The sequence below is a fragment of the Argentina silus genome, assembly GCF_951799395.1.
Source record: "Argentina silus genome assembly, chromosome: 3".
In the NCBI taxonomy this organism is placed as follows: domain Eukaryota; kingdom Metazoa; phylum Chordata; class Actinopteri; order Argentiniformes; family Argentinidae; genus Argentina; species Argentina silus.
Genome location: NC_139657.1, coordinates 19,627,595 through 19,641,471, shown reverse-complemented (window position 1 = coordinate 19,641,471; position 13,877 = coordinate 19,627,595). Strand labels below are relative to the sequence as shown.

The 13,877-nt window shown below is 40.0% G+C and overlaps 1 protein-coding gene across 2 annotated transcripts; it reads left to right on the top strand.

Annotated features, from left to right (window-relative positions):
• The first annotated feature begins 275 nt into the window (after nucleotides 1-275).
• nfybb (nuclear transcription factor Y, beta b) lies at nucleotides 276-9,164 on the top strand. 2 transcript variants are annotated; one of them, XM_083666343.1, is made up of 7 exons: nucleotides 276-350; nucleotides 2,045-2,135; nucleotides 4,006-4,139; nucleotides 5,742-5,939; nucleotides 6,093-6,171; nucleotides 8,211-8,290; nucleotides 8,564-9,164. In XM_083666343.1, the coding sequence occupies exons 2-7, from the start codon at nucleotides 2,045-2,047 to the stop codon at nucleotides 8,594-8,596; spliced, it is 615 nt and encodes a 204-aa protein (XP_083522469.1). In that variant the 5' UTR covers nucleotides 276-350; the 3' UTR covers nucleotides 8,597-9,164. The 2 variants fall into 2 exon arrangements, with proteins under 2 accessions (XP_083522469.1, XP_083522470.1); XM_083666344.1 differs by lacking the exon at nucleotides 276-350 and adding an exon at nucleotides 458-705.
• The last annotated feature ends 4,713 nt before the right edge of the window (nucleotides 9,165-13,877 follow it).

Here is a 13,877-nt window from a genome sequence, read left to right as displayed (position 1 = left end):
ATCCTATTTTGTGTTTGTTTTGACATTTTATAGTGTATGTGTGAATGTATGTTTTGTGAAAATGTGGAAATTATAATAAACCTTTCACTTTACTAATGGCTGATTGGCAACATCACCATTTCATTCCTGCATAGTAATTCCTTCAATTGGGAAAATATTATTGCTATCTCTCCTGTGCATTGACTGCACGACAGTGCATGACACTGTAAACACATTGCTCCCCTGGCGGCTTAGTGAAGATAGGGCTGTTAGGATACCCAGCTTCGCGCTGGTACTGGTTCTTTCGCAGCCATTTTCTGTCCAACCACACGGCCGTTTTGAGAAGCTAACCAACCAGGGCTGCATCGGAGGTTTGTGCCTGGCTCCGGCCAATGATTGCTATCCGATTTCTCGTTACCTCGAATCGAAATCTTCGTATTTGACTGTTTCTCTTTATTTGATGATAGTGTGATTACAGTTCAATAGCGGGAAAGTAGAAATTAAGACAGCGAGTAGACAAATCCCTGGACCACCTAGTAAATGCATGGTCTCCTACGGGTTTTTTCGTATCACACAGGCCCTTCACAAAGACTTTCTCTGTAGCCAAAGCGGCTGTCAAACTGTCAGCCATGCATGATGATGGTCAGGATGAAGTTAGCAAAACCCGGATGACTTGTGAACGAATTGTGTCGTGCATAATGATCAAGAATTTGCGAACTTCAACTCGTGAGTTACACAATCGATTCAGTGTTGGTACATGTATGCTTTGTTATTCAGACCTTTGTGCGAAGGCTATAGCTACCTAGCTAATTAGCTAGCCAACAACACATTGGCTAGACTTCTAGCTAGTTTCATGCTTCTCTTCTTAATTTGGCAATTGCAAAAACCAATGAAGTCACCCTTCCTAAATTGCAAGTTGTGTTGTCTTTTCTTTACCATGTCCCACCGTCTAATATTGCTAGCCAATTTAGTTAGTTAGCTAGAAGTACTAGCTGGCTAGTTATCAGCCAGTCAACGCGGGAACAAGGGAATGTTACACAGACACGGTCATGCAGGGTTGCCAGGTCTGGCTAAAATTTCCAGCCCAATGGCCACTCAACCCGCCCACAAGGCCTGAGAACTAGCCCAATTTCTTTATTTTTCGCAGGAAGAGAGAGGAGTTGCCATATTTATCCATGTGTCTCATAATGACAATATACATACAATTGTTACAATTGCTGTACTTTGGTCTCTGCGTTTGTCCTGTTGTTATTTGTTCATCACACCAAATTATCTAATCTAAACTATAGAAGTGATTGATAGTGAATGGTTAACATTTTTTTGAAAACATCTTCAGAAAACATTGAAATGGTGTTAAACAATGTTAAAATAATAAGTATAAACATCGAAAAGTCTAAACAGTAGGGTTGAGCGGGATAAAAAAATTTCCACACCATTCTCAAATGTTACCGAGGTACACGGTATTACCGCGAAAAAAAACACTGTCGCGGTGTCTGGCGGGAGCTCCATATATTTAATATACATTGAAAAACGGAAATATGTATGTGATGACATTTATTCTAAACAATCATTTAAACTTTACATTCCGATCACAGCTTGACAAACTGGACTCCCTATAGGCTATCATTTGTCTATAAAATATTATAATATTAACATATTATAATTGTGAGATACTATCTCATTATTATAACATGTATATCTCATAATTAGAACTTACTATCTCATAACGATTACTTACTCTATACTTACTATTTTTTTGTGATGTCGGGAAGTACCTTCTAGCCACCTTAGCATTTGTAAGCATTTAGGAAACATGCTCACTAGCTAACTACATTGCTATGAAAAAGATTTGGAATTTGGCATAGAAAGACTAGTAGCAGTGATGTAATGTATAGCTAAATTGGAAGCATGATCACACAATGATTGTCTGTTATTTGTATTTGTAGAGAACAAACAACTGATTGCTATGATTTCATGTTTATTTTACACATGTAGCAAGTGAAATGGAAACAAGTAGTTCTACATTGAACTGCATCACAACAAACTATGTGTCTTTACTTTACAGATGGACGGAGACGGTTCAACCACAGACGCCTCCCAGCTGGGTATCTCTGGGGAGTACATGGCTGGAGGGCACTATGTGCTCCAGCAGGATGGTAGGTGGATGAGGGATCTTTCAATAATTTAAAACAGTGTGTCCACAAGGAAGAGATGCAGAAGAGAAGTAGGAAGGATCTTTGAGGAGCGGAATGCCGATCCTTACTTTAAAGTTTAAACCCTTAGATACCCGGACCCAGTTTTCCTTGCATGAAAATGATGCAGTAATTAGGACTGCCCAAGGAGATCCCTAATAACACAAATAAAAATGTCAATACTCCTATCAATAGTTATGCAATGTTGCCTATATGCAACATTGGGCAGAAAGTAGGGCAAACCACATATTATCAGCCTGTGTCAGCCATATGTCTCTATGGCTCTTTTAATGCAAATTATTTTCCTTTTTCCACTCATATGTCAAAGAGATCCAGACTCTGAATGCAAGTTTTCATTCAGCTTTTGAGCCACAAATTATTATTTTACATGATAGCCTATAGAAACCATGAATGTGCGATTACAGTACTTAATGCCAAAAATAAATATTTTCTTAGAAAATTTACTCGGGCATCTCTTGACATCTCACCCTTTTGAACACATACGAGACTCTTTCAGAGGGGCAGAATTTCCATATTTACAGACTTGTTAGCCATGTCTCAATGAGGTTACAGGCTTGTGAAGTTTCGGTGAAAGCGTCCGATAGTGTAATTATAACATTCGGCCACCAGAAGGTGCTAAGATGTTTATGGATCTCTTGTTCAAGACAGTAGTGTCGGTAGTAGTATTGGTAGTGTACAGACATTTTACCAGATGTTTAAAGATAGGCTTGGCTTTGGCCAAAACAAATTATTCTGGGGACAGAGACAAGAGGGCCTGATTGAGGAGCCTGTAACTGATCTGGCAACTGTGATACTATTGCGTAATGTAACTTATTAATCAACCAGAATCACTATTCCCATCAATACAATCAACATATGATTGGTAGTACCATAATATTTCTGAACACATCCATGAAGCATAGGAATAAGTATCAATATCAAATACTGCCCAGCTTAGGTTATCTTGAATAGTCAGTTTGTAATTCAAAGCCTGCACAATGCTTCACATAGCTAATGTGACATCCTAGTACTCACAAATGTGCTTGATTCTAGTTGCTTTCACAGCACCCCCAGTTAAGTGACATCACTACTTGTTGTTTCCCTTTTAAATTAATTGAAGTGTGATGAAGTGTGCAGAATCAGAGTGATGAAGCAGAAAAACAAACCAACATTGTGGCCATGATGGCTGGTATATACACTCACTGGCCACTTTATTAAGTACACCTTGCTGGTACTGGGTTGGACCCCCTTTTGTAGGCCATCTGCTTCAAGGTTCGACGTGTTGTGTGTTCAGAGATGGTTTTCTGCATACCTTGGTTGTAACGAGTGGTTATTTGAGTTACTGTTACCTTTCTATCATCTCGAACCAGTCTGGCCATTCTCCTCTGACCTCTGGCATCAACAAGGCATTTTCGCCCAGAGAACTGCCGCTCATTGGACCATTCTCTGTAAACCCTAGAGATGGTTGTGCGTGAAAATCCCAGTAGATCAGCAGTTTCTGAAATACTCAGACCAGCCCGTCTGTCACCAACAACCATGCCACGTTCAAAGTCACTTAAATCACCTTTCTTCCCCATTCTGATGCTCGGTTTGAACTTCAGCAGGTCGTCTTGACCATGTCTACATGCCTAAATGCATTGAGTTGCTGCCATGTGATTGGCTGATTAGATATTTGCGTTAACAAGCAGTTGAACAGGTGTACCTAATAAAGTGGCCGGTGAGTGTCGGTAAAACGGAGCTGCTTCACATAAAGTCAGGCAATACTGTATGACTGATATTATAGACATTGTGGTGTTGAATAGGGATGTTTCAAATGTGCCTTTCTACCTGACAGATGATTGTGATGACAGCTTGAACGACCATGAGGATGGCAACGGCCTTAAGGATAACTTCCGTGAGCAGGACATCTACCTCCCCATTGCTAATGTTGCTCGCATCATGAAGAACGCTGTCCCACAGACTGGAAAGGTACATAACCTGAGGGAGAGACTGATAGTTCTAGTTTGCTGTATTTACCTTTTTACATGGGGGGGGGGTTGTATTGCAATTCTTTAGTTCTAGGAATTCACACCACCTGCATATAATTAATGAAATCTTCAACATTCAATGTAAATGTAATTTGGAAACAAAACTTTCCTGCAGACACATTTTCACCCCCATGGCACTAAGCACTAGGCAGGATTCAAACAGTATAGGCTACCTTGTACAAACTACGCGCCTCTAATTCTTTCGTTTATCTGTGGGATGAAGGGGGATAGACGTCTGTTTTTTCATGCAGGGTGATATTTGTAATGCTCCTAATTACGGTAAAAGAAGCAATAGGCCTATGAAGACTACAAACATTAATATATGTTTAAGCCCACACGAAAAAGCCTATATTCTCTATTGGAGAGATGGGATGGACGGGACAGGAGGACAAATTTTGGCTATTCTTAGAATAACATGACGTCTGTGAAGGATTGTTCATTACCACTGCCACTGTCTTTACTGTCTGAAATATAAGGCAGCCTGACAACATTGAGTTAAAGCAATCTGATCCAATGATTTGACCATCCGTAGGATGGGTTTCCTGCTAGTTCTATCTTATGTTAATTACCACTGCAATGTTAATTTCCCACACTGTGACAATGCCATTGTAAAAAAACATGAATTACAATAAAATTAACATTAAAATATCAGCTCACAAATGGGGCAAGTGACGATGCAGATATGAGCTACTGTAGCAATGTTATCTATTAGAATTGCTCAACAATGCCCCCCAGGTGTTTGTTTTGCCGAGGTGAAATACCTGAAATAAAAGGTGTGAAAAAGTAATGTTGTCTCCACCTGCTACTGCTCAACTACTGCTGTCGCGGTACCCCTGCACTACCATTGCTCAACCATGAACCTTTTAAACACTGACCTACTGTAAGAGAAAGCAGTTTAGTCGTTCAGTGTTTGATTGGAATGAAAGTTAGCACAGGATTCTTTCCAGATGCACAAACTCTGCTATCATCAAATGTTCATTAAGTGTTTAATACATTAGAAACGCATCACAACAATAGATGTTTATAGTCAGTATATTAGTCTAGACAGTGTTTACATTAAAGGGGAAAGCAGCATCACAAGCTCAAAACCCTTCCACCGTAAGTTGTACAGTGCATTCGGAAAGTATTCAGACCCCTTCACTTTTTCCACATTTTGTTATGTTACAGCCTTATTCTAAAATGGATTCAATAAATGTTTTCCCCTCATCAATCGACACGCATTACCCCATAATGACAAAGCCAAAACAGGTTTTTAGAAATGTTAATGTTATTAAAAATGAAAAACTGATATCACATTTACATGAGTATTCAGACCCTTTACTTAGTAGAAAAAGTGAATTGAATCCATTTTAGAATAAGGCTGTAACATAACAAAATGTGGAAAAAGTGAAGGGGTCTGAATACTTTCCGAATGTACTGTATGTATGTAGAACATGCTGGTTGAATCAACCAGCTATGCTTTCCTTCCACCTAGAAAACTTCTGATCTAGTTTAAACATCAACTTGTTGATCAAGATCCCGGTGTCCCTTTCTCCCCCTCCAGATAGCAAAGGATGCCAAAGAGTGTGTGCAGGAGTGTGTGAGCGAGTTCATTAGCTTTATCACGTCGGAGGCGAGCGAGCGCTGCCACCAGGAAAAGAGGAAGACCATAAATGGAGAAGACATCCTGTTCGCCATGTCCACTCTAGGCTTCGACATGTACGTGGAGCCCCTCAAGCTCTACCTGCAGAAGTTTAGAGAGGTGAGTGGAGGGAGAGAAAGACACATCTGTGTCTCTTGTCACCTGTCGTGTGTGTGTGCATGTGCGTGCGTGCATGTGCACTCTATAGAGTTGTGTGTGTTGTATCTTTTTTTTTTTTAATTTTTTACATAGTCCTTGACTCTCTATGCCTAGGCAATGAAAGGGGAGAAAGGAATTGGAGGTGTGTCTGGAACAGAGGGACTTGGAGAGGAGCTCACAGATGACAGTTTTGGTAAGAGAGAACTTGCACCTCAATAGAAACATAACATACAGAATTGACATTAAGCATTGCCTCATGGTTCCCAAAGACTGCTATCCCATGCTGGTCACTGAGTTTTTATTGACAGGCATAAATATACATCTAGACACGCATGCGGCATGAAGTCATCACGACACATCACACAGCACTTATCAGTGACAAACTTTAGCTGGCCCTTGGTTGGTCTTCAGTCAGTAAACATTGAGAGATCGATCTGATGCAGCTTTCACAAGTCTTTGATCAGTTGTGACCAGCTCTCAGGGTCATACCCATGTTTGAAACTAAACATTGAGAGATCGATCTGATGCAGCTGTCACAAGTCTTTGATCAGTTGTGACCAGCTCTCAGGGTCATACCCATGTTTGAAACTAAACATTGAGAGATCGATCTGATGCAGCTGTCACAAGTCTTTGATCAGTTGTGACCAGCTCTCAGGGTCATACCCATGTTTGAAACTAAACATTGAGAAATCGATCTGATGCAGCTGTCACAAGTCTTTGATCAGTTGTGACCAGCTCTCAGGGTCAAGTTCCTAAATCTAATTTCACAAACAGCAGAACACCTTGACTTCTCACCAACGTCTCATTGCACAACCATCAACACCCACCACATCAGCCTTATGGCTTGGCCGTGCTGCCACTGGAACTGGCTCACTTGTCTTCATTGATGATGTAACAGCTGACGGCAACAGCAGAATGAATTCTGAAGTGTTCAGAAACATCTTGTCTGCTGAAGTATGAGCAAATGCTTCCAATCTCATTGGACGGCGCTTCATCAAACAGCAAGAAAATGACTCCAAACATACTGCCATAGCAACTAGGGAGTTTTTCAGGGCCGTAAAGTGGAAAGAGTGGCCAAGTCAATCTCCCAGATCTGTGGGACAGTCTTTTAGTTAATTATGCTGAGCATTCTTCGGTCATACACTATCAATCTTCCTTGGCCTACTAGCCCGTTTGCGATTGCTGAGCTCACCAGTGCTTTTCTTCTTTTGGATGATGTTCCAAACTGTTGTTGTTGACACGCCTAAGGTTTTGGATATGTTTATGATAGTTTCTTTCTGATTTCTCAGCCCAATAATGGCTTCCTTGACTTGCAGTGACTCTCTTTGGTATTCATGTTGACTGACACCAATAGCAGACTACAAAGAAAAATGTAAAGACTAGAATCAATACTAGACATTGACAGCTCTCTTATGCCTGCACAAATGATGTGAGGGAACATACCTGACTAACCAAAAACACTTCAGATATGACTGGAGTATATATAAAAACATACTTTCTAAATGGTTGTCATTTCTAAATGGTGAAACCTGAAAAAAGAAAAAAAGATTGAATTAAAGCTGAGAATCTCATAGTAATTGTTTGATTTCAAATCAAAACTGTTAGGAGTATAGAGCTAAAAGAAGACAATGCTTCCTCTTTCCATGGAGGGCACTGTATATTGGTTTGTGCAATGGAGAGGGTTGTGGAGGAAATTCTCCTTTCTTCCTAATAAGGGTTAGGAAGTTCGGACATGTACAATTCCAATAACAATGATTTAATAATAAGTTTTAATTCAAGCTTGCAGGAGTGCAATAGTGTCTCATTCTAAGAGAGAACCAGAGTAAGTCGGGGGTACAAAGAAAAGGGCGCAGTACTTATAGGAGAGAAAGCTTCCTATACATTCCATTCCATAGTATGGCCAGGCCATATAAATCTCTTTCTTGGTCTATTCTCCAGTTTCTCAACATTCCGATCCCATGACTTAACGGGGGGTACCCAGGGGTCACCTTTATCTCTCAGCACCCAACCATACCATGAATGTCTCCCAGACTAACCTTGGTTGTACATACATATTACTCTGCATTGTGTTCTTTATTATATGCAACTATAGTTATGCAAAAATGATTAATAAATGCAATTATAGTTATACAAAATGATTTGCCTTCCACAAGGTTTTAGGGAAAGACACAGCCCTACTCCTCATACTTTGTTTGCAGAAAATCTAATGTATTTATCTGTTTCCTCCTCCAGCAAATCAGTTGCCTGCTGGAATCATAACAGCTGATGGACAACAACAGAACGTTATGGTTTACACCACCTCGTATCAACAGGTACTATTCGATGCCACTACAGCCTCCACCGTTCTGATAGGAAGAGGAAAAGCATAACATTTATATATCGGTGCTTGTGATGGTTGGCAGCTATCATAAGAGATCTCAATGATGGGATTGGTAATTTGGTGAAAACTCCACTATCAAATTCTAATGACACGGTTCAGCTGTTAGCATAGGATTGATTCTAGTACTATCTTCTCAGATCTGAAAAAGGGCCTAGGGGTCTGTTTGGAATGGAGTAATTTTAATGTCCTCCCATTCTTCCTCCAGATCCCCGGTGTGCAGCAGATCCAGTTCTCTTGATGAGATTCTGGAAGAGCCATTTGGAATCAGAATACATTTGGAATGGGGAAGGACACTGCATTACTGAACACTCAGGTCAAAAGATGGTAGAGCAATGACAGAACCCATGTGCAAGTGAGAGGATTGTATGCAGAACTTGTGGACTTTGAATGGATTGGATTCATACTCTTGTCACATCAAAGAACTGGACTGGAGCTGTATCTGGAGCAAGTTATTTGCCTGTTTTGTTTTTGTTTGGTTATGAGAGTACTTTGTGTATTTTTATTTTCATCCATGTTGTGAATCACTTGTTTGGAGTTGTATTCAAATTTATGAGGGAGCTGGGAGGGGTGTCGGGAATATGAACTTAGAAAGTGAAGTGGGAAATGTGTATCCAGGGAATGATTGAGCTTTCTTTGACCTCCACATAGAGAAATAAGAACAAAAGTAGTTGAATGTTAAATTAAGCACTCACAATTTTGAGTGGCATGCCATTTATTTAAGATTAGAATCATGTAACTCTTATAATTTCTGTAAAGTTATTTTATGTTAGTCCTTTTTAATAAAAAATAATAATTTTAAGGCTCAACCTCCATAGTTTATCCAATATGACCCTATCTATGGTGCGTTTGGCAGCTGTAGGAAACTCAGAGATAGGAGTTCCTGAGTCAGTGGGAAATAGCCACGAGAACAAGTCAGTTTAAGTGGACCTCACTGCTCTGTAAGCCCCATTCATTTGTGAATTTCATTTTATTTCTTTATTTTTTACATGATTTCTATGTAAAATAAGGGGCTTCCGACGATAGGGCAAACTGACATCCTGACCATCCAATCAAATCATAGGCTAGCTAGTTGTGTGTGTGTGTGTGTGTGTGTGTGTGTGTGTGTGTGTGTGTTTGCTTATAGGCTTGCTAGTTCACTGACTTAATTGACTTATTGTGCTGTTGCTGCCACTCCAAATACCAGTGTCAACTCTCTCCTGACATAAACTGAAGCCATATCCCATGTGCCCTCTCATCCCTTGGGGAATTGCTTTACAGTAAAATCCTGTCATGCCCTGACTGGAAGAGCTCTTCACCATCCATCCATGATGAGCCTATCCTGCGCATAGCTCGGCTATTCCCGAGATGAACTGGTCGTTTTCCCATAATATGTTAGTATAAATGTCTTTAATACATTTTAATTTAATAGAGCCTGGGGGATATGTTTCTGGAGAATAGTAAACAAGTGAATTCTAGAGAATGAAAGAGGAGGTGGGATCAGAGATGGGGGGGATGGGACCACTTAAGTACTTTCACACTTAATATGATCCCTTACCATGCAGACTTTTAGTGCAGGGTATTAGATAGTTGTGTAATTTCTTGCGCAGCAACACAATAGTTTTTAGGTTTCCAATGAGATGAAATAAAGAGATCTGAAGGTCGATGTCTTTTGGAGAGAGTACTTTATTCAATGTTACAAAGAAATTATGTTTCGGGCTAGCAGGTTCTCTCTCTCTCTGGGAATCTCATCTCCTAGAGAATATATAGACTTGCAATGGAATTTGGCCTTTGACCACAGGTCCTGGTCCCCCTACTCCCTTTCCCTAGCATCTGGTGTTATTTAGTCTCTGCGTTGTGTTTTGAGTTGATAGGTTGCTACTAGGTGAAAGCTGAGGGGCACAGAATACTTGGACAGAATACTTGGACAATTCTAACAAGGGAGTGATGGGAGTTCAGTGATGATGGCTTTGGGAAAAAGCTGTGGTTGGGCTGGTCAGTCCCATCACCCAGTGATTTGAGATGTTGCCAGAGGGCATATAACCATTCAATATACATATATATCCTTCCTTGTATATGTATATATGAAGCAGACTAACCTAGAGTGAGTCTTTAACCCGGAGATTAGTCCTATTTGTTCTCTTTGAACTGCATCCTTTCTGAGAGCCACATAATATGCACCCTTATCACGCATACCAAGATTCACGGTTCTCCTCCACACACACACACACACACACACACACACACACACACACACACACACTCCACCACCCACAAATGATCAACCCTGAGATGTTTATAAAATACCCAGCAATAAAATATCAACAATCCAGTCAGATGTCTGAAGAACTACCTGCCCAAAGAAAGGACATTTGGGCAAACACATACCGACAGTTTGGTAACTTTTGTTGCAGCGTATGTGGAAGGACATGGAGAGACAGCTAGTATTCAGTCAGTTATCCCCAAGTAGCTACCATGTGTATGTGTATCCTGGTCATAGGGTCTGTGTGGGCACAGAACAAGCTTTTTGATATGTTGTTTTTTCACTATATGCTGGACGACAGCTATCCGCTCATAGTCCAAAAGTACCAAACACACATACACACTTTCACCTTACACTTCAACTTTAGACTTCTCTTTCTGTGTAAACCACTTAACACACTCTTCCTGATTAAAGGGAAAATCTTCCTTCAACATCCAATTCATATGTTTCACCTTCACCTCTAATTTCCTGCAGAAAATAGCTGGATCCCAGCTATTGCTAAGTGGAGATGAAATTCGCTGGAGAAAAAGGTGAAAATTCTTGACAGATTTATTGTTTCAGTTACTAGTCATCATGAGGGTGAAACTCAGATCTAATACCTTTCTGATGTTGTCAATAGTTTGCTCCTCCCCTGCTCACCCCAAATCCTCTGGAGTGGGACCCAGTCTCTAATTGAAAAGAACCATCAGTGACTAAAATTCCAATCCTTTGTTACTGCTATGAGCTCTTGGTGGGGAACCCCAGTACTTAGGAATGTGACCTGGCTGTCAGCTGATATATGGTCTGTTCTGGTGCCCAGGCTACCTGGTTTATGTCTTCCTCCAGCAACCAACACATTCTTCCCTGTGGAGGGTCTTGACATTGTGGGATTCCACTATTTTTGAATGAAGAGTCTGGACCACGAATATCAGGCAGAGAAGTCTCCAACATCTTGTGGAATCAATGCCACGAAGAATTGAGGCTGTTTTGAGAGCAAAGAGAGGCCCTACCCAGTATTAGTATAGTGTTCCTAATAAAGTCGCTCAGTGAGTGTATGTCAAGGGTCAGAATTGAACCAGGAACCTTGCGATTATGTGGTGTGCTCATTTGTGTGCTACATGACGTGGAAATCTAGGGTTACCACTTTAGTATTTGGTAAGATTTTGCACAAATAGGCACATACACAATATATGTTCTATTTACTTCTTTTAATGGTTGCAAGCATGGACGTCTGTTTCTAGCAAACAGAGGCCCAGAACAAAGTTTCAAGCATACATTTATACTTTCAAACCCCCATCTCCCACAGGGCGGGTTTTCCCATATTCTTATCTGTCATTCAACCTTGAAACTGTGGGGTGATCTCAAACAGTTGTGTCTTGTGACAACTTTCACATATTCTTATCTGTAACACAGTTCATAAGCAACACTTCTACTTCTCTATTCTATTAGTCTACTCAAGTCATGAGCAAAGGGTGACTCTCAGTTCACAAAGGTGTTATAGACAAACATCCATTACATGTTTAATGCTTACATGATTAAATGCTTAAATGATTAGTATTATCAACATTATTAATGCTTACTAGCATTTCATAGTACAGATACTTATTGAACCCTTACATACACCACTATGTGCCCCCTGGGAACCACATTTGTGACCACTACTTTACATGTATTTACATGTGGATAACAATGCTTTGATGTCCCTAGTGTGAATGGTGATCAATGGCCCCTGTCACCTACAGAGCAGATGGATCTCCCCTCTCGCACTGATTGTAAATTCCTTGCTATTGCGCTGTTGTTGATGTATGGTTCACAAAAATGTTTATCCCATTTGATACGGTCTCTGATGCTTATGGTTTACTAGGAAGTTACTGTAATTCCCAAGCAGAAAAAAGTATACTTAAGTATATTAAAAATACATTGAAAGTATAAATAATATGCTGAAAATATATTCATGATTTTCTATACTCCTAAAGTACACTCAAGTTGCACTGACTTTGTACTTCTATGTACTTACTGAAAGTATACTATAAGTTTGTGTACTGTAAATTGTACTTTATTAGTACTAAAAAAAAAGAAATCTTCTTCTAGCATTGTGACTGCCAATGGCCCCTAGTCTGAGCATTGATTACTTTATCTTATGATGACTGATGGATAGATGATTCACTTACTTAAACAAATGTATTTGTTGTAAGTCGCTTTGAATAAAGGCGTCTGCTGAATGCTATAAATGTAAATGTAATGTAATTTACAAAAAGTATACTTGATTATCATTTAATTTAATTTGTGTTTTAGTATACTTACAAAAAGTATACTAGAATTTAATGTACTTTAAATTGTACTTTAGTATACTTATTACAAGTATACTTGATTGTAATAAATTGTATCTGTACTTTAGTGTACTTACAGAAAGTATACTTTCATTGTCATGTTCTTAAATGTGTACTTTAGTATACTTACAAAATGTATATTTTATTGTCATCAAAGTCAAAGTCAAAGTGGCTTTATTGTCAATTCTTCACATGTCAAGACATACAAAGGAATCGAGAGGACGTTTCTCACTCTCCCACGGTGAGACAGATAAAGTGCCCAGGCACAACAGATAACACATACTAAAAGTAAAACATTCAATAAAAATCATTTAAACAGTGCAAAAAGAGCAGTCAGTAAAGACAGTAAATAGTAAATAGCAGCCAAATACTGTGTATTCTGTGTACAAATAATGCAATAGTAGATTGTAGCAATAGAATAGTGTTATTGTCCAGAGTCCATAGTGTTTTTAGGGGGGGGGGGGGGGGGGGTTTCAGCTACCTGACAGCTTGGAGGATGTGGCTGGGGGAAGTGAGGGGAGAGAATTTAGCTTCCTGACAGCTTGGGGTATGAAGCTTTTCGTGAGTCTGGTGGTGTGGGCACGGAGGCTCCTATACCTTCTTCCAGAAGGCAGGAGGCTGAACAGACTGTGTGCGGGGTGGCTTGCGTCGCTCACAATCGAGGTAGCTTTGCGGGTGAGGCGGGTGGAGTAAGTCTCTTGCAGGGAAGGGAGTGGGGCACCAATGATCTTAGCAGCTGTGTTCACATGTGCTTGAATATGTATTTTCAGTATGCTTAGAAAAATGTAATGTCCCTTAATATCCACTTTAGTATACTTGTATTTCAAGGATTTGTATTTGTAATCCCATAGAATGTTAGGTAACCTGGCCCTTCAGTTGCAATGCAGTTCCACCTCTAATGAGATTAATGAGAAACTCAGTTGTGGCTAGATCTTGGTTGTCTTGGTCTCTAACCCTTTCGGCTACAGCTT